This window comes from Pezoporus wallicus, unplaced genomic scaffold (genome assembly GCF_028554395.1).
Source record: "Pezoporus wallicus isolate ANWC-B61680 ecotype Strahan unplaced genomic scaffold, APGP_CSIRO_Pwel_v1 contig_593, whole genome shotgun sequence".
Classification (NCBI taxonomy): domain Eukaryota; kingdom Metazoa; phylum Chordata; class Aves; order Psittaciformes; family Psittacidae; genus Pezoporus; species Pezoporus wallicus.
The window spans coordinates 2,148,525-2,176,504 of NW_026642342.1; the positions used below are offsets into that span (position 1 = coordinate 2,148,525).

The 27,980-nt window shown below is 49.8% G+C and overlaps 1 protein-coding gene across 2 annotated transcripts; it reads left to right on the forward strand.

Moving 5' to 3' along the window:
- On the forward strand, nucleotides 1-27,948 carry SLCO2A1 (solute carrier organic anion transporter family member 2A1). Of its 2 annotated transcripts, XM_057429121.1 has the most exons (14): nucleotides 2-257; nucleotides 11,934-12,071; nucleotides 14,051-14,213; nucleotides 17,020-17,235; nucleotides 19,469-19,567; nucleotides 21,171-21,304; nucleotides 22,160-22,241; nucleotides 23,336-23,500; nucleotides 24,311-24,500; nucleotides 26,044-26,203; nucleotides 26,572-26,741; nucleotides 26,910-26,974; nucleotides 27,132-27,252; nucleotides 27,376-27,947. In XM_057429121.1, the coding sequence occupies exons 1-14, from the start codon at nucleotides 165-167 to the stop codon at nucleotides 27,494-27,496; spliced, it is 1,917 nt and encodes a 638-aa protein (XP_057285104.1). In that variant the 5' UTR covers nucleotides 2-164; the 3' UTR covers nucleotides 27,497-27,947. The 2 variants fall into 2 exon arrangements, with proteins under 2 accessions (XP_057285106.1, XP_057285104.1); XM_057429123.1 differs by lacking the exon at nucleotides 17,020-17,235 and having other exon boundaries at nucleotides 1-257; nucleotides 27,376-27,948.
- Nucleotides 27,949-27,980: the final 32 nt, after the last annotated feature.

Genomic DNA, 27,980 nt, shown 5'->3' on the forward strand with positions numbered 1-27,980 from the left:
CCCAGAGCAGACTTATAAAAACTTTGCGCTCACGCTGCCTGCCTCACTCACAGGCTCACAGGGTTTTCGGCACTGACTGTGCGTGCTGCGAGGAGCAGGACAGGCCAGAGAGGGACGGGACCCCACACACAGCATTGCTATTTGGGGCTCCCCTGGAAGCCCCCATGATGGGAGTCCACCCCGAAGCCAGCAAGTCCCCAGCTGACGTCCCCAAAAGCTCCGGCACCTGCTCCCGGAGTATCTTCTGCAATATCAAGGTAAGCAGCAGTGCCGGGCAGGGATGCGCCTGCTTCCCTGGTGGCGAGGGAGGAGAACACTTGCACTGAGAGCAGCCCCAGCCCATCCCACGGGTCCCCACATTCCCAATGCAAACTGACAGTAAAACCAAGGGTGTTTGCTAAGATGCAGAATTTGGAAGCCAGCTCCTTGGGCAGTACTGGATAACTAACACTGCTGAGGTGAGTCCTGCTCGGCACAGGAAGGGCTGGGGGGCCTGGCTGTGTTTCAGTGGTACCTGGCACGGCGTGCGGGTGTTGTGCCGCGTGGAAGCGGCGTGGGCAGCTCTCCGTGAGCGGTGGGGTTTACCCAGAGTGTCCGGTACGCTGTGTGCTGCTGCTTAGGGAATGATTAACCACATCCTGGTGCGAAAAGAAAACGCTGCCCTATCATAATGCTGACTTGCTTTAAAAACCTTGGTGAGGAGGGCTTTTGGAGTGACAGAAGCAAAATCTCGGCAGGTTGAAGTGGGTTTTCTGGTGCTGGCTGCCTGGTTACTCACCTGCCCCTATTAACAAAAGCTGTCATCTGAAAGCCGGTTCTTGCCTGAACTTCAGGATCTTAAGCTCACTGCCTGCATGAGAAAACACCAGCCTATGGCCACCTCTTGCGTTTTAAACCCTGCTTTTACACCATCCCTCACCCTGTCTTTTTTTGACCCATGCAGCACATTTTGGCTCATTTTGGATGGGCACCGGGACTGCTGCATGTGCTGATTCCTGTCCCTGGGATATCCGCCTGCCAGCCAGGATTTCCCTTGGGGTGGGGGGGTGATGTTCATGCCTCTCTTGGCAGCACCTGCACACATCGGCATTCAAAGCAGCTGGGTGCAGGTCTTGGAATGGCAGCTCCCAGGGGTTTTGCAGCTTTGGGTACATGAGAGAGGGGACATCCTCTCCAGGACCCCTTCCTGCTGCTGCTGCTGCTGCCAATTGTGCCCAGGGCGGGGGTGCGATTTCCCACTGGTGTTCTTGACTATGAGTGTGTTGTTTGCTGCGAGGAGGGGTTTGTCAGCACTTCCCAGCTGTGTTCCAAGGAGTGTGCAGCCATGGGTAGGGCATTGTGGTCTGGGATGGGTTTGGGGTTTATTTTCCACCCATCTTTCCTCGCCTTCCATGAAGGGTGGCACTGCCCGCTGCTCTTTGGGCTATGCTTGTTTGCGGCTGATTTCTGGGCAGCAAAACTTTCACCAAATCATGGTGGGGGGAGCCAAACAGTTCTGTTGGGGTGCTGTGGGAATGCTGTAAGGTATCATCAGGCTGCTCTCAACAGGCTGCTCCTCGTCCTCTGGGCTCCCAGGGCTGGAGGCATCATCCCAGCTGATGTCGTCCAGCCCTACATCCCACTGTGCTGTTCCAGCAGGTGACTTGATGGCCCCTTTTGGCTGTGAGCTCCAGGAGGAAGAGTTACCCTGTGTAATTTAGGGCTGCCTCCAGCCTACTCTGGAAGGGACTGGTGACCTCCTCTGCTGGAGGTGCAGAAGGTGGCTCTAAAGCCCATCGGCTGCTCCAGTAATTACCATGGCTTGGAGTGAGTAAAGTCACCCCCAAACCAAGCCCTTCTTGCAGTTCATGCTGTTTCCTGGAAATGTGCACAGCTTCTTTCAGCTGTGTGCTCACAGGGCAGCATGCAAAAATATCCTGGATCTGCAAAAAACATCCCCAAACTTGATGCCTTTTTCAGGATGTAAAACTTCAGGGTTTGAAAAAAAGCCCCAGCAAATACACGTTAATCCATTTCCACATCTTATAGGCAGGATGCAGGCTATGGGTGCCCCTAAGGGAACACCAGCATGTGAGAAGAAAACCACTTCTAGTTTAAAAAGTCAACAGCCCAACACTGGCATTGTGCAAGTGTGTTAAGAAACAGTTTGAGCTCTACCAAAACATGCTTGTTGGCACCCGATGATGTGTACCATCTGGAATGGTGGGGAATCAGGACATCCATCCCTTGGAGAAAAGTTCTTCCTTTTAAGAGCAAATGTATATAATTGACAGGCAGTGATGTCCCCCACCCTTTCCTGAGCTGTTCATTCTTCCTCTGCTGTGATATTTGTGTTAAAAGTCTATACACATTTAAAAAATAACTGCTTCAAGGTAGGAAAGCACTGGCCTGTGCACAGTTGTCAATCCATCCTCTCAGCCCCTCTGGAGTAATAGAGAATCTACGTCTCACTAATGAATTTCCAGGTTTGGCAAGTTCTTTTGTTGTGAATGGGTCATCAGAAGACAAGGCATACAGTAAGCATCTTGGTTTATATGGCTTTATAGCACTTGCTTGTTATGAGAAGCCATTGGTGCTGCACATACCGTATTATCTAAAGTCTTCATCCAGAGACAGGTACTCTATAAAGGAATTAAAATTAATAAGACGCAGCATCCTCATAGAAACAATAGCAGTTTCTGACAGAGACAGTGTTTCCAGCACAACAAAATCCGCCAGTTGTAGCAGGCTCCAAGTTTTGATCAAGAAGTTCGTATTTAATCCATAAAGCTCACATGCCAGGATCATTTTTGGAGCTCCTTTTGCATGGCTGGTGCCAAAAATAATGAATTGCTTTGCTATGTTAACCGTCCTGCTTTTCCTTGCTCCAAACAATGGGGACCACCGCCTCCCTGCACTGTTTCCCGTTGCTCTTGGGGTGAATATCAGCCCTAGCCCCATTGCTGCTGATATTCAGAGGCATGGGAGCATGATGATGCTCAAGATGGGCATCAGAAAGGGAAAGGTCCTGGTGGAAAGCAGCAGAATTACAGAATCCTGGTTCAGATCAGAAAGGACCTTACAGTTCATCCAGTTTAACCCCTTGCCATGGGCAGGGACACCTTCCACTAGACCAGGATGCCCCAAGGTCCATCCAACCTGGCCTTGAGCACTGCCAGGGATGGGGCAGCCACAGCTGCTTTGGGCACCCTGTGCCAGCTCCTCAGCACCCTCACAGAGAAGAGCAGGATGGAGATGGCAGCTCTGGGGATGGATGGTGTGCCGGGGTTCGCTGCTGGGGATGCAGCAGTGGTGCAGAAGCAGGTGCCTGGGGAGCAGGCAATGTCCTGTGGATGTGGCCACTGGCTCATATCTGTGCTCTGACACAGCAGGCATTTACAGCTGATCTCTGTACCCTATGGGAATAGGGTTGGTGGCAGTTCGTTGTTGCTGCTGTGGAAGTTACTCCCTGTTACATGTGGGTATTAATGACTGTAGCTAATACTGCAATTACTCCAAGTGGCACCAAGGCTCTGTCTACACTGATATTTAAGGGCACCGCCTGGCTCAGCCAGCAGCGTGTTTGCTGTCTGCACCGTATCTTGTAGCTGGAATAAACCTGGTCATTGTGCTTATGTTTTTGAGTGCTCTCTCAGATGTTGCTTGAACTCTGCTAGAAGCTGGCTGTTTATCTTGAATCATGTTAAAGAGAGAAAGCAGAATGCAAAAGGACTCCAGGTTTTGGAGCTGGGAGGTTGCTGCTGAGCACTGTCCCCTAGAAGAAGTCTAGAGCATCTCAGTAATCCTACAGCAGTGGTGGATGTGGGTGCTGATGAGCAGGGACATCATTCTTTGAACTGAACAGAGAATTGAACTTTGAAGTTCACCAGAGCTTCTAGGCTTGTGCTGACTGGCATTAGGATTTTAGGAGGTTGCAGCTGTGCCGCTTGGCAAATGCAGGATGAAGCCAACCTTCAGGTGGATGCCAACACCCAGTGGCACTGGGGACATTGAAGACCTCAGAGCCTAAAGGAACAAAACAGATTCAAAAGGTGAAGTGCATAGTTAGTCTTTTTGATACCCATGCATGGCCCATCAATGTCCCTGGGTCCAGAGTCCTAACCGCTGTCTCCAATCATCTTGCCCTTTCAGACTTCCAGTGAAAAAGGATTATATCAAAGCTGTTATCTATCTATAGGGCCTCAGATATTTTGGCTTCCTCACCTTTATTGTCTCTCCCATGGTTTTGCGCTGTTTTTATTGATAGCAAATTGCTTGTTCAGGATCCCCAGAAACATGAAAAGGAGGAGAGCTTTATAAATATCTTGCTGCTTAGTGGAGTTGGACTGGTTTTAGCTGGAAGCCTGTTAGCTGGAGAGTGCAGGGGAGCAGTGCGAAGTGGTTGGGAGCGCAGGCAGGGAGAGGCTTTTACCCTGTGACTGCCCAACATGGAAGAGGAAACAGGAGGATAACAGAAAGTTTTTGTCACTTATGTCAGCTGGATGGAGTCCAGGGAGAGATTTAAAAGCCTTAGGGGCAGACTTAAATTGGGTGTTATATTGGGATAGGGAGAGGAATGGTATGGAAAAGTGCAGGGAGGGGGGACAGCAAGATCAGGAGGGAACTGTGGACTCTCAGAGTGTGTTAAGGCTTTAAATCATCGCAGGGTGAAGATGCTGGGGCATGTGGTGTGTAATGGCCATGAGTGGGGAGCTCTCCCCTCACTGGGGAGGCTAAATTCCTTCTGCAGAAGAAACAGGAGCCTTGCCTTGGGTTCTGAGGTCCCAACAGCACCAGGGCAAGTTTTTTGTCCCTGCCTTTAAAGGGACTAAAGGAATTTGCTGAGATGAGTGTATTTCAGAAGCCTGGAGATATAATAGTTGTGATCTCATGTCCTGTTGGAAAAGAGTGTGAATTGCTTTTCTTAGCTGTTAGCAAGAACAGGAGATTCGTCATTTGTCTGAAGACGGTATGGCTGTAGATTTGGAGAGGGAATCATCAAGAGGAGAAAGTCATTGTTGATTAGGGCCATTGGCTAAAGCACAAAACTCAAAGACTATTCCAATACTGGGCACTGTGCAAGGAAAGCTGGATGAGTATTTGTAAGTAGCAAAAAAGCAAGCTGGGTCATTAGGACAAATGGGGTTGCACGGGGAGAAGGACCTGCTATGACCAGGGTCTTCCAGCATTCCTGGTGATGGTGCTGGTATCAGAAAGCAAAGGTTGGGTTTGGATGGATCTGACTCTGTGTTTTTGTTTGGTTTTGGTGGAACTGGGTTTCAAGAAGGAAGAACTGCTTGTCCTTCACCTCCAACACCAGCAGCGGGATAAGGAAAAAGATGGGGAAGAGTCAGACGGTAAAACGGGTTGGAAAGTTTAGTGGGATCAAGGTCTAGGAGACATCAAACAAGATAATTTTATGAGGGGCGAGGTGGTTCGGTGCCCAAATACAACCAAGGAGTGGTCAGCATAGATAAGATTACCATGAGCAAAGTGGGAGAGGAGTGTCGCTGATAGGGAGCAGGAGGCATGGCCAGGGCTGCGGGTGTGCGGGAGGAGTGTTTGCATACACTTGTGGGTCAGGGAAAACACAGTCAAGCTGAAGCTGCCTTCAAGGAAATCACGGGTGGATCCTGATGTACCATAAGGAAGAGAGAGCTTTGGGGAAAAACTGAAAGAGCAAAGACCCAACCACAGAACTGACCTGCACGCTCGGTCTGGTGGCAGGAAGAGGGAAGGCTGCTTAACAGCACACCTCGTAGTTTGCAGGCAGGAGAGTTTTCTCATCAGCAGCTTGGGAAGCAGCAAACCCTTGCACCCCACATGCTGTGGGTCTGGTCTCAGCTGTCCTCCACAGCCAAACCCCTCAGTTCTGTCTGACATCTGCAATGTACACCTGCATGTTAAGGCAGGGACATTAAGTCCTGGAGCATTCCCTCTACAACAGCTGAGCAAAGCAGGGCTTGCACGGACCTTGCAAGGGCATCGGGATACAGCGTAGGGAAATCCCTTGTGTACATTTGTTGCAAAAAGAGCAAATATTGTCTTTGCATTTGACAATTGAGGGTTGTAAAGCGTGGATTACTTGGCAGCAGACAGTCATCATTGCAGCCCATAACCTGGGCAGCGGCATGCTTCAGGCAATCCCCAACTATTGTAACATTTTTATGCCTTCTTTTCTTTCTTTTTCTAGTAGAAATATAATTTAGGAGCCAATTCCTGCCACTGGACCATGTTCTGGGCTCAGGGATGTACTGTGTGGCAGAGGATTTGGTTACTCCTGTGGAAATGTTGGGGGTTTTTACATCTTTCACAGTGTTTTTTGATCTATAAATCCAGGCAGCTGCATGTAGGAAAGAGATGCGAAGGAGGGGTGTGTTTCCCTATACACATCTGTATACTTTTCCAGCTTATGTATTTCTTTTGGACTGAGTGATCTCAGCCATTCTCCTGCAGGAAGATCTCTTCGTGTAGTGAGTGTTGGTCATATACAAGCTCTAAAATAAATAGCCTGTCTTCCACTGACTATTAAGATTTTGGGGATATTCTTATTACTTCCCAAAGTTCCACCCTCCTGTCTTCCCCCCCCCCCCCTTGGAAGCTCAGGAGAGTAAAGTGGAAGAAGCCTTCAGAGGTGGGCAGGTTGGGGTCTCCTGCTAGGGGCCATGACTTTCCACTATGGGCAAACAATATTGCTTTGGCCCTCTGGAGCCCAAAATGTAACTGTAACAGTACTGTGTGGAGGGAAAGAGCTAACATAGAGACCTTACTCCTAGGCCTCTCCAAACATTTACTCCAGACAGATTCATTTTGCACCTTCCTGCAGTGACTGCTCTTGGCCCCATCCTACCTCACTGTCATCAGTCACACAGGAGCTGTTTGACAGGTTCTGTGAGGATCTCCACTCCTCTTTACAGTTCCCCAGGCAGCTCTTGTGACCATCTAATGAATTAATCATAAAGTCACAGACTGGTTTGGGTTTGAAAGGGCCTTAAAGCTCATCCAGTTCCAACCCCCTGCCATGGGCAAGGATACCTTCCATTGGTTGTTGCCCCCACAGCTGGATGCAGGACTGCGGGTTTAATTAAGAACTCCAGGAATTAAGCCCTGTCTCTTTCCATCCCTGCCTTTCCATTCATCATAGCAGTGGTGTTGCTATGGGAAGGCTGTTGGGCGCAGGGGTTAGCATAGATGCATGTACATGAAAGCCAGAGCCAGGAGCTGCCAGTGCTTTCTCCTCAAAGGTGAGCAGCACCATCAATGTTTTTGCCGTCCCTATCTCCAAGCAGGGCTGCCAAGTAGAAGACATTGAAAAGCGAGGTAGGGATGACTTTGGACATGAGTGCCACCACCTCAGCATGAAGCTGTGGAAGCAGAGCAAGGAGTTAACCCTCAAGTCACTCCTCCAGGTGGCAGAGAGGAAGGGAAAGTGACCATATCACGCATAGTAGCACCTTCCCAAGCCCCTGGTTCCTGCAAAGCAAAGCCAGGCTCCCACCTAGAGGAGTGTCCTAGATCCTGGAGGCTCCATAGAGGCAATTCACTGCTTTGAAATAAAAACAAACCTGATTTTTTTTACCTGACCTTGGGTCTGACCTGAGGCCAGCACATGCATGCTGGGGTTATCAAGCATTTCTTGTTTGTTTTGTGGGCTTCTTTCTTATTTAACCCAACTTGCCAAGCATTTTGCTGGCTGACTCAGTGACCAAGGGATGCTCCTCCAGCATGCCCCCCTAAAACCCTCTTTTGAAACAGCCCACCTTTCAGAATAGGCTTTTCTGAAATCCAGTCTGTGTGTGCCTGTTTGGTAATGCCAGTGACAGTGTTGACAGTGCATTATCTTAAGTAAGCAATAGGGAAAGAGGGAGCCACAAGATAAGGGAATACAGCTCACTTGCCCCAGTATGTGGCATGGGGTAGTGCGAGTGCCTGCTGCCTACCAGCACTGCCAGCAACAGTGCCTCCTCCTAGAGCACGCATCCAGCCCCCGGAGCAGCAACCTCCCTCTGACCCTACAAGCTTCTGATCCCAAGAACACCCACCTCAAAGATGGTTTACCCCCTGGCTCTCGCTTCCTCACCCTTGTCTGCTTTATAAGTTCAGCACAAGGCTGGGAGACCCCCTTTCTCCTCCCAGAGCCTTACTTTATTCCCTGCTAGCTTGAGGGAAGTGCAAAATGTGCAAGTGGGTCTTTGAGGCTGATGCAAGGGCTGAAACATCACCTCGGACATCTCCCATGTGCACACCAGCCACTGTGGCCATACCCGACATTTCACAGGGATGCTTTGATGTCAGCATTGGACCTCAGCCTTGCTGCTGCATCCTCATACCTGGGGGCTGCTGGCAGCCCAGCCTGCACACCTCTTAGCCCCACCAGGTCGAGTACTTGTTGAACATGTCTCCTCTGGAGGAGGTTTTTGTTGGGATTGACTGGATAGTTGCCAAATCTTTGCTTTGAACTCTGAGAAGTGTTGTCCAGACTGGAGGGAACAGTCCCCTCTCTTTCTTACCAAAATGCATGGCCTGGGAGGTGCCCCATGAACTGCGTGTCTGTGAGGGACCTTCCCCCGTGTGTTTGCTTCCCTTTTAAATGAAGTACATCTTGGAAAGAAGTCAAGTGTCTTGTATAAACAGCCTGAAGTCAGGATCGGTCAGGCGCTCCAAAGGAAACGTGGGGATGATTAAGAGGGGATTTTGTACGTATGTGTGTGTGTGGGTGCATGTGGGTGCACGCCTCGGGCCTCTCTGTGCTGCTCCCTGTGATTGCTGCTTGCCTGCAGCTCCAAAAATACACCAGGGTCTGATGGGGGCATCTGATCTGGAGGGTCGGCACTTTGTGAGAGTGTCCCTGACTCCTTAACCTTCGTGTTCAGTGCAGTTATTTTGGCTTTGCATCAGCGAAACCTCTCTTCACATGAGCTTGGCTCTTGTTTAAAAACCCCTTCTTCGTTAAGTGTTATGGAAGATGAATGATAGCAGCTCCATCCCCTCCTGGTGTTGCTCAGTGAGTACATGCAGCCAGAGCAGCACATCTGGTGCTCTGTGCAGCTGGAACAGACCAGGTCAGTGCTGCTTTCCATGCACCAGCAGGCTGTGGGTGGTCAGCATGAACACAGGGGCTCCTTTTGGGGGGGCCTCCAAGCAAGCCCCTCTCCCAGCTATTTGTACTCAGAGCCTCCAAGGTTTGGGAAGTTGGTACTTTGAGTTGGATCTGCTGAATGCAGGGGAAGTCTGAGGTCAGGCACATCTCTCACCTGCAGACAAAGTACATCTAGAAAAGCCAAGCTCCAGTCGCACAGTCCTGCAGCAAAGTCATCCCCTGAAGTCTTTCTCTCCCCACGTCACCACTCTCCAGCTGTTTCTCTCACCATGCCACCCTTACAGCAGGCAGCCCCAGCTTGCTCCCAGGCATTTTGGAATCCGTGGCCCTGTTTGTCCATCCCCACGTTCTCACCAATGCGTATCACTAGGCCATCTCCTGGCTCCTTTGACCACAGCTTGTTCCTCTCATCTCCTGCCCTCCATCCTCTCATAAAGCACAGACAGTGCTGGTTCCCCATGCTCCTTCGATGCCTCTACCTTCTCCCCATCCCCTGCCAACACCAGCATTTCAGGGAGTCAGGCTGCTTCTCCTCATCTTCCTTCCCTGAGAGCATCCTCTCCCCCCAACACTTCTTGTGTCCCCATCTGCCCTGGGATTCGGCTGCCATTTGATGCACTAAATTCAGTCGCAGTGATCCATCTCCTTCCCTCCCCATTGGTAAACAGCTTTGCTTCTCCAGCTAATGCCTCATAACGGGAGAACTCTTCCTCCAGCTGCTCTGCATCTCTGGTGTCCTGGCCCTCCACTGTTTAGCCAGTGCCTCTTTATTTGAATGACTTAAATAGGGTCTGGCCAGAGATACAGCCTGGCTGGACTAATCACATGGTGATCCCAGGTCAGGATAAAAGGAGAAGGTGGTAGATCCAGCTTTCACCTGTAGGACTACGTGCTAGGATGGGTATTTTTTATGTAGGAGTCGATAGCTGGAGGGTGTAGAGGTCATTCTGCTTCAAGAGTTTACTCTCAGATGTTTCACTTCCACTTTGTCCCAGTCTGGGTGAGTTTCCCATGTTACACTCCACGTCATTGCTCTGCGGCTTTATACTGGGGCAAAGTCCCGGCCTGGGACTTTGTCCTCTCCTGCTCAGCTGCTGTGGTGGCAGATACCTGCCTGATGCTATCCTATCTGCTGACACCCCTCCAGAATGTGGCTGGGGAGTTCAAGATGTCAGCTTGTCCCTGAGACCCTTCTTCCCTCTTATTTTGTCTCCAAGTTGTTCCCAGCCTGCCCTCACACTACCAGGGCTCCATTTGCTCTTTCATCTCCATCCTCTTCTCCCCGACTGCCTGTCAGCATCTCTCCCATCTCTTATGCTTTTAGATATCCGTCTGTGTCTTCTGCCTGGTGCTATCCTGCCTTACTGGAGAAGCTTCCCATAAGCTCTCTTCTTCCCTATTTTTGAACCAAATTCTCTTGCTATTGCTGGAGCTGGTTCTGCATCCTCTCTACTCTCCAAAAAGCCACTTCACCCACCTACAGCATTTGTATCCCTTGTGTTGGATGGACAATTTAGTTCTTATTCTGGGTTGAGGATTTTTTTTTCATACAATGGGTCATGGCTCTGAGCACTACCACCGTTTCACATAAATACTAATACAGAAGATTGCTGCTCTCCTAGCCAAGGACGTAAGGAATTTGTCAGCCCTGCAGTACCTTTGATCCTACATTCATCATCTTGGGCTTCCAGCCGTTATCTTTGTGGGACATGCTTCCGGTATTCAGCAAATATTTGATTTCCTGTAGATTAAAATTAAAAGATCTTCTCCCCCCCCCCCCCCTTTTTTTTTTAAATGACTTTAAAATACCTTTGGCACCATGTGGATGCATTCCATTCCAAGAAAAATAAAGGAGAACTGTTCTGGCTAAATATAGATCAAAAGACACTTGTGAACTGCCTCTTGCATCCCTGGCTGAGAGCACTTCCCTTTCCCAGGCCACCGGGGCTCTTTCGACCACTCTCCTGCCCTGCCCTATAAACTCTCTGTATTCTCTCCTCTGCTCTGGGGAGGCTGTGCCTCCCTCCAGCTTGGGTTCTGGCCCAGCTCATAGCCTCACTCAAGGGAAAGATGCTGTTTTTAGACTACTACAGAGGTTTTCCAGTAGTGAGGCTGCATTATGCATACTTCATGCTTTCCCTCTGGGGCTTTTAAAGCCCCTTTTCAGCTTAATCTTGCAACATGCCTTGGAGCAGGTTCTGTTAATTGGCTTTACAGCTGAGTGGATCCAAGGGACCAACTGGAAATACTGGATCACAGGTAGTCTAAACCAGTACAGCTCCCTTTCAGCTGTCACACAGCAGCCACAGGCTTGGCTCTAACATGGAGCACAAACCGAGTCAATGCAAAGTCAAGCCTGTCTCATTTATCTTTGTACGACACAGGAGGGACATGAAGCTGTTGGAGCGAGTCCAGAGGAGGCCACAAAGATGCTTTCCTCTGCTATGGGGACAGGCTGAGAGAGCTGGGCTTGCTCAGCCTGGAGAAGAGAAGGTTCTGGGGAGACCGTAGAGCAGTACAATGGGTCCTCCTAGGGCTCTTGAAGTTTGCACAACAGTTGCCACAGTGCCAATACCAATGAACGTTAATAGCAGTAAAACAGAGGAAAGCAAAAGCAGAACTCATTGTCCTGTCTTCTGAACACTGCATCACTCATTTTGCAAAGCAAAGTTAACCAGGGACTGAGCCCTTCAAGTAGATCTGTTGCATGTCAGAGATGCAGCCATGTTGGTCAGCTTGAGTCCACTTGTGCGTGACTGTCAAATCCCTTGCATGGGACATGGTCACCAGCAGTTACACACCAGTGGGGCACTATCTGTGTACTAACTGGGATGGGACTTTCCTTTGCCCACAGGTGTTTGTGCTGTGCCATGGGCTTCTCCAGCTCTCCCAGCTCCTCTACAGTGCCAACTTCAAGAGCAGCCTCACCACCATCGAGAAACGCTTTGGGCTCTCCAGTCTCTCTTCAGGTTTCATCTCTAGCCTGCATGAGGTAACTGAGTGAGAAGCTTATGTGGGGGCCCTGAGGGGTGGCCAGTACCTTCCCAGAATAGGGTCTCAGAGTTTTTCACACATTGGTTATGCCTACATGTTCTGGATGAAGCAACTATTGCTGTGCACTTGGACACCTCTTCACACTTCACTTCTACTGTACCATATGGTGTGAGGTTGAGCATAAGGTTGTGTGGTGAGAACATGGCCTTGGAGAATGGCAGCAGAGAGCAGGTTGCTTCAGAGGAGACCATTTCACATACATCTCCAGCAGAGACAAGACTGGGAGGCAGAATACATGCAACATGATTCTTCTCTGTTCATTACAGTTCTTACAGCTTTTGTGAAGAGTGTTTTATTGTGAGTAGTATCCACACAACTCTGTGAGCAATTTCAAGTGGAAGTATCAGTTTTCATAGGTTTCTCATTGGCTTTAGAAATGAACCTGGCCCGAGCCATTCCAAGCTTTCTCTAAAAGGAGACCGGTTCAGCAGTCTCTCCAAGATCTAGCCTTTTTCTCCAGTGCTCCCAGCTCCTGACGGCGTTATGGCAAAGGACTGACTTTCACTGGCACATTGCTGAGCTGGCTGAGTATTTTCTCATGAGCACTTTCTAATCACTTACTCCTCTTGAATAGGTTTTCTAGCTCACTTTGTCATGAACTGCATCCTTTCTGGTAGCTCTTCAAGGCCAACTAGGAAAAGACTTGCTGCCAGAGCCTTTCTTGCGATGGCACAGAGAAAGAATTGCTTGTGGGCAGCTCACCTTCCATGCAGCTGGTCTTTTCACATGCGATCCTTCACCAAGAGGCTGGCCACTGTGAATCCTCGCAGGTCCTTGGGGAAGTGGATGCCCAGGTCTTTCCACAACCATTACTTACATCTGGTTCAAAGCCTAGTGACAACAGTGAAGGATTTCCCAGTGATTGTGACTAGGTCCAAACCATGCAAAGAAAGACACCCAGTATGGGCAGTTGTAACATTGCTAATGATGAACTGGCATAATTAAGCTCTGCAGAGTGTCTCAAAGCTGTAACCCATGTGCTCCTTATCCACTAGAAACCTTACATATACTTACAGGAATTAATGCCTGGAGAAGTAATACCAGAGCAAACATCATGTAGAATAGTCTGTTACTGTAAGAATATAAAGGGAAAATGGCTGGAATAGGACATATGCCATCTGTTAAAGAATAACAGCTTGCAGACAACAGACACATCTCAATTTCTTTGCTTTATAAGAGCAATTTCTGTGCCTTATTCCAGTTCTGTGTGAGCTGCTCTGCCTGTCCAGGGCCACAGTCTTTTTGCTTGGTGGGTGCAGCAATTTCAGCAACAGGAATCACAGACAGACAAACAAGGGAGCCTATGTAAACATAAATTAAAAGTATTCTTAGCTATACATGTCGAGGGTAAAATAACGTCCAGCTTGTCCCAAGCTGTCTAAGCCCATGTAATGGTCATTTTATGCTGTTCAGCCACTTGCCTGAGTAAGCTGCATGTTTTTGTAGCTTTTAGGCTGATTATATCTGCAGTTGAAAATGTCCAGAGTTACAAACATTTGCAATGAGCTGGACTTTGTAGCTGGCCTTGTGTCTGTTTAGAATCATGGGAATGGAGGCAATATGCTTCATTTCTGACTCTGTTTGGGGGAATTATTAGTTTATGGCACACTCTATGGGGGGAGGGCAGGTGTGGGTGCTGAAAAAGCCCCAACTAGATCACAGGGAGGATATGTGGATGACTGTCAATGACAACAAAGGGTACGCACAGGTGACAGAAGCCGAAGAGCTGGCCCGCCGGCTTCTGATGAGAAGCAAGCACTGACGTGCTGTGAGTGTGCAGGGTGGGTATGCTCTTGTGGGGGTCAAACACCACCTGGTAGGAGAGCTCTTACACAGCAATGGGGAATCAGTTATAGGGTCTTGACCTCCTCCACGATGCCTTCTGACATCCCCCCTGTTTCACTCTGCCCGCTCCAGATTGGCAATGTGGTCCTCATCATCTTCGTCAGCTACTTCGGCAGCCGAGTTCATCGCCCCCGGGTGATTGGTGCTGGGGGGCTGCTGCTGGCGCTGGGAGCATTCCTGGTTACCCTGCCCCACTTCCTATCAGGCCCCTATGAATACACCACGCTCAGCACCGGTAAGTGCCTCCCCCTTATCACCATCAGCCGTTCTAGCACAAATCCATCTCCAGCTGTCCTGGGCTGGGTTACCCGTGCCTACCCAAAAGGAGGGATTGTATCCACACAAGGTTTGGAAGGAAAACTTAGGGCAGAGATTTGCTATTTCATGCCTGACTTCAGCATAGCTTTGCAACTCCTTCTGAATGCAGTAACTGCTTTCGGGATCCCTTCTGCCTCTTCAGGGCACGCGTTCCAGCCGTTGTTTCAGGTGAGGAGGGCTGTAATCATGGTAACGTACTTAAATTCCCCGTAGAGGCTCCCGGAGGCCTCCAGAGGGAGCAGTCTGTGTTTCAAGTTCAGCAGGCAGGATCTCCTCTCCAGGCTGCTCAAAGCCCCATCCAACCTGGCCTTGAGCACTGCCGGGGAAGGGGCATGATGACAGCACTGTTATTAATGATGAAATGTCATTTAACTATCAAAAAATAACAGCCAAGGAGAGAGTGTGAAAACAACTGTGAGTAGAGAGTGCTGCTGATGGGGCAGTGACTTTGGGATACCCTGAAGCCCGGGGATGCAGGAGATGCTGGTTCTGCTGCTGATACCCTGTGTGACTGTGGACAAATAATTTCACTTCTGCTTCTTCTGGGGCACTGTTCTGTTTCTTGAAGGGACTCAGAGGCTCTGTAGTACCTTGCTACTGAGGCTTTGTGCTTTTCTGAATGCTGAGCTGGATTCATACCCAAACAGTTCTTGCCATATCTGTCTCATTTGGATAGCTCAAGAAGTTAACAGCTGTGGCACTGCAGATCAGTCACAGAGGTGCTGCAGTATGAGAAGTGAGGTCGTCTCTGGGCTGCTGAGCAGTATGTGGGTGATAGAGCAGAATTAAGATCTCCTGTCCCCAGGGCCAGTTCTGTCTAGCCAGTAAGCGTTATGATCTGTCCTAAGAAGATTTTTACTGGTGTAACTGGGCAGACTTTGCGAACAAACCAGTGTGTATGACAGCAGCTCATTTTCTGTGCAGCATGCAATACGCAGCAGAGCCTACATCACATGCCACAAGGCTGGCTTTGGACTTCCCAAAGCAACATCAGCCCCTAAATCCTCAGGATGCCAATGCCTCAGGCTCCTAATGCCTCAGGAGCCTTAGCCTCCTTGGGGATTGGCACCTCTGAAAACCCTAAAACATATTGGCTCTGCACCAAGTTGTTCCCCCCATACCTGTGCCACTGAGGGGAATGGCAGTGGTCGCAGCAGTGCCAGCAGGGAAAGCCTTCCACTTCTGAGTTAGAAGATGCTTTTTCCTCCTTTTGAGCCTCATGCACTGCATCCTAGCTTGATACTCTGGGCTCAGGGAGCCTTGGCTGAGCCAGGAAGCTGCTGCATGGCCTTAAGCTAGTTGCTGCCTTTAGTTAGGTCCTGACCTTGATGCACCTCAACAGAATGCAAACCCCAGTTGCAGTGAGGACAGGTTCACAGGTGCCTGACAACTTCTGCTCCCACCAAAGGGTTAGAGATCCTCTGGCTTTGCTCTCCCCCATCAGCTCAGGGAAATCTGGTGCCGCCATGGCTGATGTGCAAGCCCAGACCCCATGAAAATGTTATTAAAAATGATGGCCCAGCGTGGGGCTGAGAGTGTGCCAGGGCTTACACAGGAATATGAAGACCAGCTCTGTGCTGGCTTGCAGCCACCTCTCTGCTACACAGCCTCATAAATCTCCATGTTTTCCAAATCAGCCAGTTTGGAGAGTGGATCATGCATCAGAAGCCAAGTTTTCCGACAACTTAAATTTATTTGCAGGGGTAGAAACTGGTCAGGATTCAGGACAGGGGCTTCTCTTAGCACAAAGGAAACAAGTCAAAGGAGCAGGTATCATCCTGCTCCCTGCCTGAAGCCATAGGTGTCTTGGCCCAGTATTTACAGCCCATGAAGATATTCCAGTTGTGGTTAGAGTTTGGATGGAAGCCTTGAGCAGGCTGACATGTCTGGACAGTATGAAGATGTGAGGCCCTTGCTTTGGAAGGAGGTGGGCTGCTGAATGGAGATTCACGGGCAAGGTGTCCTGCTCGGGGCAGCCAGGTTGCCCCAGGTAACATCCCTTTCTGTTCCTGCCCAGGTACCACTAGGGACCAAAGACCAAAATCAGCCATGGGTTATTAGGTTTGTCCTCACTAAACAAAGAGCAGCCCCACTGTACAGCACGCAACCTGGTGTGAGGCTTCTGTGGCTCTTGCTTTGGCTGCAGTATAATCCTTATTAGAAAATGAGGCTACTTCTGATGGGCAATGTGAACCCTTTAGGCAATGCAGCTTGGAATGGACTCACATAGGGATTTTTGTGGTGACCTGCTATTAGGAATGTGCTCCTGCACTATGCCAATGGAAACCACCCATCACCTGAAAAATTTGTGTCTGTTTGCTCAGAAGCATAGAAAATCCACAGTTATTACCTTAATAAGAAAAATGTGATAGGAATGATGAGCTAATTACAAATAATAAAGAGAAAAAGAGAAAAGTCAGAGTGGCAAGAGATAGCATCAAAAGTCCAGGACTTACTCTGTTTGCTCCATAATGCTTTCTTTTTGCATGAAAACCAGTTTTTTTTCATCCGTGAATATTTAGGCTTTCCCACTGGCCTTGATACCTTCACAAAGGAAGGGAAAAGTGGTAAGAACTGCTAAATAAAATGAGCAACCCATCTGGAATCCATCAGTGTGTTCCGACTCAGCAGCTCTGGGAGATCCCCCAGTGTTTAAGGGATTTATTGTGGGAGGAGGCAGGGGATGTGCTCAGGATTATAATGCTCACTCTTCTCCCTTTCAGGTAACAAAAGCCAGGTCCAAGCTGAACTCTGCTATGCAGAGAATAAGTTTGTGTGTCCAAACACCACCCAGGATCCCCAGAAGGAGGCCAGCAGCATATGGGCAATGATGGTCATTGCACAGCTGCTGGCTGGAATCGGGACAGTCCCCATCCAGCCCTTTGGGATATCCTATGTAGACGACTTTGCAGAAGCAAACAACTCCCCACTGTACGTTGGTAAGTGAGACCATTGCTGTATATTGTTTTGTTTCCACTGGACCTTAAAGGCGAGATGTAGAGATGACAGGTAGGAATGCTTTTCTGGAGAGGAACCTGCAGACAAGCGCTGAGCAGCCAGTGGGACTCAGATGAGATCCTCCCCATCAAAAGGCTGGGCTGTGTCCCCCTCCCTTTCATAGTCAGCTGTTTTCTGTAGGGTTGTATTTGTGGTGTGGATATTAGGAAGCTGAAGAATCAGGGCAAGGAGATGAGATGGATGCGCTGGGGCTTCTATGTTGTGTCTGCGAGAACTCATGTCATCCATAGGGGTAAAGAGTAGAAGGGAAACCTCCTTAGAGGCCATCTCCTGCTCTTTCTGAGCATCAGTTGATCATGGTTTAAGCAGAGATATGACAGCCTGCAGAGGCCAATTAACCCAGCTTTTGCGTCAAGGCTTCAAAATTGACATTTTTGCCATGGGATCAGTGCCTGCCTATGGAGACTCCCAGCCTCAGGAGGACTTCCTGACTGCAGATGTGTGCTGGCTTCCATGTTAAATTGCTCTTTTTTCCCTGTGAATGGCAAAACCCATCTGGTGCTGGCCTGCCTATGTGAGTTTTGAGCTCAGTCCATCAGTTATTTAAAACACCAATTCCTCCTGATGCCAAACAATGTCCTTAAAGCAGCCAAAGGCATCAGAGTGATTTAGGAATCGAAAGCAGATGTTCCAAAATAAGGTAAGCACTAAAGGAGAAGGAAAGCCTTTGGAACTGGACTCCCAAGGACAGGTTTTGGACAAGCACTGAAGTGCTTGGCAGGGTCTCCAGACCCACCCAGGCGTGCTGTGCTCCAGGCTCGTGCTGGAAAAGGCTGCTGCTCCACCTAAGAGCTCTACAGAAAGCCTTCCATGTGGGTAGTACTCGCTCCTCTCAGCTCAAATATAGTAGTCTGGGCTGGCAAAAGGAGGGACAGAGCATCCTTGTCTTCCCTCTGCAATGAGTGGTCTCTGTTCCCAGGACCTCTGAGCACACTTTGGAATCCCAAACCTGCAGGTCCTGAAGACGAAGGAAAATGGAACTGGTTTGTTCTTTGTAATATAGAATATTATATATAAATATATATATTATATGTAAATATATAAATATAAATTATAAAATATAGATTTAAATATACATATATATGAATATATATGGATATATATGATTCTATGATTCCAAATATATAAAAATATATTTTATATATATTTATGCACATATTCCACAGCTGGGGCTCTGGGAATGTCAGTGTCAGGTGATATGGCTACTGAGTCTGAATTGCGTCAGTCTTGTTTTGGTTTAGGTCTTTACATCTTCCTATGAAAGGGAACACTACTGTCTATGTATGAGGTTAAATACTCCTTCTCTCGTGACCCTGCCCTTCAATACGTCAATTTATGTTGTAGAAACAAAAGCACTGCCTTCCCAACTGGGGGGAAAAATAAGAAAGCTTTTTAAACAGGTGCACAGCTGGGGCACAGCAATGGGATCAGGTGCTTTCATACCCAGTATACTCAAAGGCTCCTGACCACCAAAGTACACAGGAATAGTCAGTGAAGTTCAAGCAAACTATCTCTCTTTGATCATAAGAAGATTGTGCAGAGAGTTTCTTTCAGGGAGGGATCTTAAATCCTTTCATTCCAAAGAAGTCAAAAGGAAATATTTTGACCTCACAAGTTAGGTCCATGTCATCTATTTTTTGAAAGGGATAGTTCAGCTGAACCAAGGTGGATCTGCCAGCCTTCTTGCTCTCAGCATTTTCCACCTCCCCTGAAGTTTGCACCAAGAGTCTTTGCTTGGATCTAAGGACTGAGAAGGCTTTGTTTCCTTGGACTCCTGCAGGAGATGAAGGTCTCTGTTACCTGCTGGAGCCCAGGATGCAAGCATCCTGCCTCTCTCTGTGGCTCCCCCTTTTGTCACAGTGAATCATGGATATTCATGGTGTAGCTGACAGCTTCTAGCACATCAGCAAAGCCTTGATTACAGCAGAGCAGAGGGACTTCTGCAGGCAGCTGCCTGCCCTCCTCCTAATCCTTTTGGATAAACACCATGTTTAGTATCTGAGCAATGGGAATCTTCCCATCATCTGTTGCTTGATAAAAGATGGGTTTCTCTCCTCTCCATATTGTAACACCATTCATGCCTCACATGGGAAGACAAAAAACACACGGAAGTTATTGTTCCCTTCTCACACTGGCTCTGCTCCCTCTTTTCAGCCATTCTCTTTGCAATTGCTGTGTTTGGCCCTGCTTTTGGATACTTGCTGGGATCTGTGGTGCTGCGGCTCTTTGTGGATATTGGGAGAGTTGACATTGGTGAGTATTTATTTCTCAAGGAGCGATTGCCCTCCTAAAAGTCCTCTGTGAGGCAGAAGGTCACTCTGAGAGATAGCTTCAGCCACCAGTCCCATGAGCCCCAGAATGGCTCCCCTGGAAAGAGCCCTCGTACATTTCTCCACTCCATCTCCCCATGAGGAAGGCTACAGATGGTCCTGAAGCAGAGCCCTGTGGTAGGGACATTTCAGTGTCCTACTCATGGGGCTGAACTGAAACACTGGTGAGCATTGCTGAGGTCTACCTACTGCCACCATGCTGAGGAAGTATCACACTACTCCAACATGGTGGTGGAGAAGCGTAGGGACATCTGAAGCATTCAAGGATGGAGAAGGCAATCACAGGGCAACCACTGCCCTGTGGGTACACAGGAAGGCTCGAGTCTACTTCTCCTCCTCCCCACCGGTATCTGCAAAGAGAGGGATCAAGCCAACCCCACCACAAGGCTTATTTTCTTTATCTGTGGTGCGTGCTTATTATTTCTGGTAACTTAATCACTAAAGAATTCTCCCCAGCTCCATCATTAACATGGCTTTTTCCTGTGTTTCCTTAGAGAGATCAGAGCTCGCCTGACATTTTTGTCCGCTGCCTGATAAGAATAATAAATGAACCTGGGGCAGGAAACAGCAAAAAGCCTTGGCTCGCTCCCTGCAGCGGCAGACAGATTTAGCAGCCTCTGCCTGGTCGCTCCATGATGACGTCCAAGCTGCAGAGTGGAGTGGTCCTGTTTGGGGAAGTGGAGCGATTGTTTCAGTGGGGTGTGGGCTCCTCTCCTGCCGCACCCTGGCACAGGGCTCCCACCCGGAGGCTGCTGCTGGTTCCTTTCCCAGCCTTAACGTCCTGACGATGGGGCGATGCAGTCCCCATGCCAAGCCAAGCAATCCATCAAGCTCCCGTGAGCATCGCTTGGCCCAGCTGAAGGATGTCTGCACTGGAGACGGAGCGGCTCTCACCTTCTCCTCCTTTTTCCGGAGAAGGCGCCTAGAGTTTCATCCACTCGGAAACCAGGCTCATTAACAGCACTCTTCTGCCGGCATGGGTCTTTCCCTTGATCTCTGCAAGCAGAGAGTGACCAAGCCTGGAACAATGGGAGTGCAGTTTGTTCCAGGAATGTAGCTGTGCCCTTTCCCGGCCACTGTCTTAGCTCAGCATCCCTGGCAGGCAGCATGGTCGAAACCTACCATAGGCCCCAGGCAGAAGAGGATGGAATCAGGCTCCCATAGTCGCCGCCTTGCTGGCTGGCTCAATGGGCAAGAGTTGAGCATGTGCCATGAGCATATGGCAGTGCTGACTAAATCCATCCTACAGTCATCCAGGAGGCTCAGCACGGTTCAGATGGGGGGGTGGTGGGGAAGGATCCTAGCCAGGGGGAAGGTGGCAAAATGCAACCAAGGCTGGGCTTGCTACCAACACTGGTGGGAGCTCCAACCTCCATCCATTTGCTCTTCCTTGCCACTGGACAGACCCTTGGACTGTGCCCACATGGTCTCTGTGCCCCACCAGTCCATATGCTATGGATGTTTGCCCCTTTCATCGTTAGATGTTCAGGAGCAAAAGTCTTATGGTAGGTCCTTGTGTCTTGCAGCTACTGTGGCCCTGACACCAGGGGATCAGCGGTGGATTGGAGCCTGGTGGCTGGGGCTGCTGATCTCCTCAGGCTGCTTGGTGCTCACATCCATTCCTTATTTCTTTTTCCCTCGGTACATGCTGAAAGGACAGGTGAGACCTCATCTCCAGAGGGCCAGAACATCTTGATGGCTGGGCTGTGCCCATGGACAGAATACCTGTCCCCAGAGGAGAGGTGTGGGAGGGAGAAAAGGGAGCATTCAGTCCTTCTCAGATGTGGTTACAAATTCTCACAAGGGAAAAGTCTGGTTCTGCTGGTGATGGCTGTATCCACTGCAACACCCCTGGCAAGGTCACACACCCCTGATGCCAGCATCATCATCAGTGACAGTCCCTGCTCAGAGCAGAGCATCCTGAAGTGCGGCATACATGGGAGCAGCACTGGGTTAAAGCTGGGTGGAGAACTGGCATGTGTGTGTGACAAACGGGGTTTTCCTTTAGGAACAAATTGCAGAAAAAGGACAAATTTCCCATTAAACCACATTTTAAAAGATGCAAAATTATTAAAATGTTTCATTTCAGTGTTTTCAATGCCAAGTCCCACTGGTTCAGTTTCAAAATTGTTCTGTTTTGAAATTGTTTAATCATCAGTTCTTTAAAGGTCAAAATCAAAGCCAAAATATTTCATGACTATAGGTAGACGACTTTCCAGGCTTGAGCTGACCTGTGTCCAGCCTTCATTTTTAGACTTTTTGCAGCTATCTCATCAGGGTTAAGGAGAGAAAAGCTTTTCAAGTCCTTAAAACGTCTTGGATCAGGACAAGCTTTTGCCTTTCAGCTCTGCTCAGGAGCTGCAGTGATTTTTGAGCTAATTCACCCCTTTGGTCTAATGGGGGTCAAATGCATCTGGGACAGACCCTGCTCCTCTTGAGCCTTGCTGCGTTCCCGGATGGTGCCACCCATGCACGTCTTCTCACCATGGGTTGCTGCTCTTTGCTCCCTCCCCAGGACTCGAACATGGAGGCCGGCATGCTCAGGAAGATGGAGAAGGGGATGGCAGAAGAAACCTCCCTGCTAGAGTTCATAAAAAGTAAAGGACTGGCTCATAAAGGCGAGGGTGAACAGGGCCTCAGGCCATGCTGGGTGGGTGGAGATCACCACACTGTTGTTTTCAAGCTGAGGGTGCTTCTTAGGGGCCCCTGAGCCCATCCATCATGTCCTGTGGAGATTCCAGGGCCAGCTCTGGTGCCAGGAGGGCTGTATGATTCCCTTCCCTAAGGACTATGGGAAGATGGACACAGCCTCCCTCTTGCCATAAGACAGTGGGGCCTGAATTATTCCTGAAAATTGGTTTGAGGCTCTTAAAATGGCATGAAAACACTAGGTTTAACCCACAGCTTCAGGAGAGGACATGGGACTGCTGGCACCACCAGCTGCTGCTTTGGGAAGGTCATTGCACTGCAGCTTACACTGGTTTGTTTATGCATAGCTGGAACAGGCTTGCATAGGGATGTCACTAATGAGACCAGTTTAATGACTTTTTTTAGCTCCATGATGGTTTCTTTCCAGCTAAAGCCCCTCCCTCCTTCCCTCTCCATCCGCCGAAGTCATATCCTGGAGCTGTCAGCTCCCTCTGCCTCACTGGGCTTTGATGAACAAAGACGATCCCGTCTTTGCTAGGAGGGGAAGGCTAATTAGAGACCAAATAAACAGAACTGCTCCTGGGGAGCCTGGAGTCAGCCTGCCTCTGCTGAAAGGGCAGGGGGACATAATGTCCCACCAGGAAAACACGCTGTTCGGCAGCAGCAGCAGGAGCCAGACCCTGCCCTTACACAGCCAGCAGAGCTCTGCCAAAACCCTTGAGGCTTTGTCTGTTTGAACCACCTGAGGGTATGGGCCCTGCTCCAGACAAACAAGGGCATTGTGGCTGCTAAGTGCTCCAGATGCTTGTGCATTTGGAAAGCATGGGAGGAAGGCAGCTGGCAGAGCTATTTTCCACCTCGCTTCTCAGGGCACTTTGGCCATACTCTGGGCCGCATTAGGATGGCCTTAGACATCCCTTGTCTAAATTCATCCCCATGAGCTCACTGGGAACAGTCTAAGGGTGTGTGTTTTTTCACAGTATGAATGGCTGATGTGAGGATCATATGGCTGAAATACATTTTACCTCCTGATTCCCTGTAGGATTCCCAAAGATCTTTTTCAGGCTGCTCCTCAATCCCCTCTTCATCCTGCTGGTGCTGGCGCAGTGCAGCTTCTCCTCGGTCATCGCAGGTCTGGCCACCTTCCTCAACAAGTTCCTGGAGAAGCAGTACGGTGCCTCCTCCTCGTACGCCAACTTCCTCATTGGTGAGCAGCTGCTGCACAGTAGAGGACACCCATCAGCAGTGAGCCACCTCCCCGTATTCCCCAGGCTTTCCAAACCCTGCGGGAGGAAGTCACTGGAAACTCATTCTCAGATGAGACCTAGGGATCACCTCAAGGTGGTTGATGACTTTCCTGATCTGTCTGCAGCAGGCCAGGCTATCTTGCAACTCTCAAAGACCCTCCACAGTTGTAGTTCACATGGTGAAGCAGCTCTGGATCACTCAGATGCTTAAAAGCCTGTAGAATCCCAGACTGGTTTGGGTTGAAGGGACCTTAAACCTCATCCAGTTCCAGCCCCCTGCCATGGGCAGGGACACCTTCCACTAGACCAGGTTGCTCCAAGCCCCGTCCAACCTGGCCTTGAACACTGCCAGGGATGGGGCAGCCACAGCTTCTCTGGGCACCTTGTGACAGTGCCTCAGCACCCTCATAGGGAAAAGCTTCTTCCTCATATCTAACCTGAATCTCTCCTCTTTCAGTTTACAGCCATTCCCCCTTGTCCTGTCATGACAGGCCTTTGTAAAAGTCTCTCTCCAGACTTCTTGTAGGCCCCCTTTAGGCATTGATGTTGCAAGAGCAAGCGATTATGCACCCAGCTTGATTAGCCAAGTTCCTGAGGCTGAGGTTTCTGGCGGTGCCAGCCGCCTTGGGGTTTGGTCTGTTGTGGGTAAAGGTGGGTCTGCGAGTTCTCCCAACCACCACGATGTCCACAAAGCCTCTACTGCCACCCACTGCCCACAGAGAGGTGCTTGGCAGGCAGGACCCTCCGCTAATGCCTTTGTTCTTCGGCAGGAGCTGTGAACCTGCCAGCAGCAGCACTCGGGATGCTTTTAGGAGGAATCATCATGAAGCGCTTTGCCTTCTCCCTCCGGGCCATTCCCCGGTTTGCTGTGGTGGTGCTTGTCTTCTCCATCCTCATCTGCCTGCCCATTTTCTTCATGGGCTGCTCCACAGGGCGCATCGATGGGATCTATCCCCTCAGGTGACTGCGGGTGATTCAGTTGTTCTTAGCTCATTGTTCCTCCAGCTCTTGACCTGTTTATCCATGGGGTGGGATACATGCCAGTGGATGGGAAGAAGCAGTAGACATAACCATGCTACTTACTGCTTGCTCCTCGATTGCACTGCCTGGAGGAGATCTAAGTGCTATACAGCACCAAAAGACTGGGAGGAAAGTTATTCCTGATTTTCTGTACTGACCAAACAAGTTTTATTTTTCACTCTGTATTTCTAGGGAGAAATAAGTAGTATTAGTGCTTATGTCCGCATTGGCATCTTGTGCACTCCCTTTGTTCCAGCTGGACATCATCTTTCTCCTCACCAGGGTGGAAACTTGGCTCTTACCATGTCTTTTTTTAAGATAAATATTGCATTTAGGCTCCACCCCAGAATTAGACTCCACTCCACCAAGTGCATCACGCTCATTTCCCAATGCACTGCCAGCAAGGGGATTTTGTATAGATGTTTCCCTTTGCCAGCAATAAGCCTCCTGTCCCAGGGGCACAGTGGAGGGGTAAGGAACAGGGCAGTCTGTGCTTCTCCCACTTAAAAAACACTTAAATAGCCATGGTGAAGGAAAGCAAAGCACTCTGCAAATGCATACGTGCTCTGAGATCCGCACAGCATGCCCCATGAACTCAGGAGTATATGGAAGACCCTGAGGCGCTGGCATCCCAAGCTTTCCATGAGAGAGCAGGGCTTCAAATGTGAGGAGAACCCTCAGCTCAAGATCAGGTGCTGCAGATGATGAATTCTGGGAGGCATGTTGGCCTTACAGTGTTCACCTCTTGCCACCAGTGTCAGTGCCTTAGCTCCTCTGGGACGCAGTAGTCTGAATAGGTTTTGCTGGAGTAACAAGAAGGCAATTGCATGGAAAAAGGTTGGTTCCTTATATTATTTTGGAAACCTCCACCCCACAATGGCAGCAGTGCATAAATTGCCAGGTAGCTGAGGACTACGTGGATGGGTTAACATAAGTTCTGCCCCATTCCTCCATGCCCAAGGGCAGGTCCCTGATGCCAGCTTCCTGTAGAAGACAGACTGTGCTGCTCCAGCGGATGCGTTCCCTTAGCTAGTAAGGCAAGACAGGACAGATAATTCAGTTTGTCCTCTTGACTTTCACGCTGTTGTCAGGCTTGTTTGGAAATGAGCCCGCTTCCAGTTTCTGTCTGAATGGTGTTTCCAGCTGGGGCTGCTTGCACATCTGTTTGTGCAGTTCTGGATGGAGCCCAGATGTATTTCTCCAGGCATTTGGACGTTTGGTTTTCAGCTGGGAAGGGGGGAAATAAGAAGTGTGTGAGTGCTTGTTTGCAGACATAACATAATTACTGCTAAGAAGTTCAATGTAAACTTGCAGAGGTACCTGCAGGGGATCAGGGCCTGGCAGAAGGCCAGCCTGCTGCTGGCAGTGTCCCAGCGCAAATAGGATCAGGGAACCTGGTCAGCCAGTGAGGGGGATTTTACATCCTTTACGTCCTATTTCTTCATTTTTTTTATGATCTTCTTTTTCTCCTCTTTTTTGGCAGTACATTGAGTTCCCACCAGCAGGTTAAGACGCCAACAGGGTGCCACTGCTCTGAGCACATCTTTCACCCAGTGTGTGGAGAAAACAATGTGGAGTACATCTCTCCCTGCTTTGCTGGCTGCACAAACAGCACCGCTTATTCCTCCACTCCCAAACAAGTGGTGAGTAAAATAAGTGGTTTGCAAAGCAGAGCACGTCTTGCTCGCTGGTGGCAATGGAAGCTGCAGCAATGCTGTAGGAACCTGACTAAAGCAGTAACAGGGTAAAGTCTAGTAGGCAGGGAGGTCTACCAGAGGAGCTGTGGTCTTGAGAAGGCACGATAGAGAATTGCTGTCATGCCTTGGGGTTCTGCTTGGAGAAATAGGGATGGAGACACACCCCATTGCAGGATCCCATGGCCATGCCTTAAAATTGGATCTGACGCTCTTGTCAGTGTTCTGCAAAGTGATGGGGTCTGGTGCATCACTAAAACTCTTGCTCTTGGCTTTGGGAGTTCTATGTTTTGTTTTTTTCCAAATGTTTCCAACAGATCTACAGGAACTGTTCCCTGATCCCTGCAGCGAGTGGGCTGTCCTCTGCCAAGACAGGCTCCTGTCCGCTCAGCTGCTCTCACATGCTCCTTCCTGCCATATTCCTCATCTCCTTTGCTGCCCTGGTAGCCTGCCTGTCCCACAACCCCCTCTACATGATGGTTTTAAGGTAAGCAATGGGCAGAGAAGTCATAAGGCACAGGGGGAGCCCATGCTGTAATGGGTTCCCCATGCTGCAATCAGTGGGGCCTCTTTAACATGCAACAGGCAAAGAAAGATGCTTCACTAAATGCAGATACACCGCCTGATCTGACCTCCCATGGCTTCTCTCCTCCAGGGTGGTGAACCAGGACGAGAAGTCATTTGCCATTGGAGTCCAGTTCTTACTAATGAGACTGCTGGGTGAGTGTCCGTAGCCTAAGGAAGCTGGGGGAAGGCAGCAGCATGCTCGGAGGCTTGCTTGAGCCCCAGGAGGTGTTGAACCCTCTTGGTGACAGCAAGCAAAGCACACAGGCAGGGGCAGCATGGGCAGCCTGACTCCATCCTCTCTTCTCCAAAGCCTGGCTGCCAGCTCCGGCCATGTTCGGTGCCCTTATCGACTCCTCCTGCATCTACTGGCAGAAGCAGTGCACCCAGCGCCGGTTCTGTGCCTACTACAACAACGACTTCCTCCGCAACAGGTACCCCTGCCACATGTCATGTCCCCAGCAGGGATGGCCACGGGGATGATCCCCAGCTCAGCCTGGTGCCAGCTGGGTGGTGCCACCTCCAGACATGGTGTCTCCCTGCTCTTCTTCCAACAGATACCTGGGCTTGCAGATAGGCTACAAGGTGGTGGGCACTATCCTCCTGGCCCTCATCAGCTGGAAGGTGAAGAGGAGTAAGGAGTACAACGTGCAGGAGAAGGCAGCAGGGCTGGTGTAACCCACCCGAGGACTGACTGTACACCTCCCATTACCCACTGCCACTTCTTTGTCTCTTTTGGGTTTGTTTTTCCTCCTAAGGGAGCAACTTCACCTTAGCAGCTCTGAGCTCCTCTCCTGCAGCCCGTGACAGGGCCATCCTCCCAGCGAGGGATGCTCTATCCCAGCCCCATCCTGGGACCAGCTTCTCCCAGGCTCTTCAGCTGCACCTTGCCCATCACTTTGGAACAGGAGGCAGATGGGGACTGGATCACAGCCCCATTCTATATACTCAGAGAAGTGCCTGCTGTGGGCGACGATCCCTGCTCCGGTGTGATGTTTTCCAGCCAGGTAATGCCCTCCTGGCTGGGATGGGAGCAGGGGAGACAACTGCCAACCCTGAGTGTACCCCATGTCTCTCCCTGCCCACACCCCTCGCAGAGGTCAACGTGGACAGTGCACATGTGAAGTTATGTGAAATTATCACCAGGGGTTTACGGGGGGGG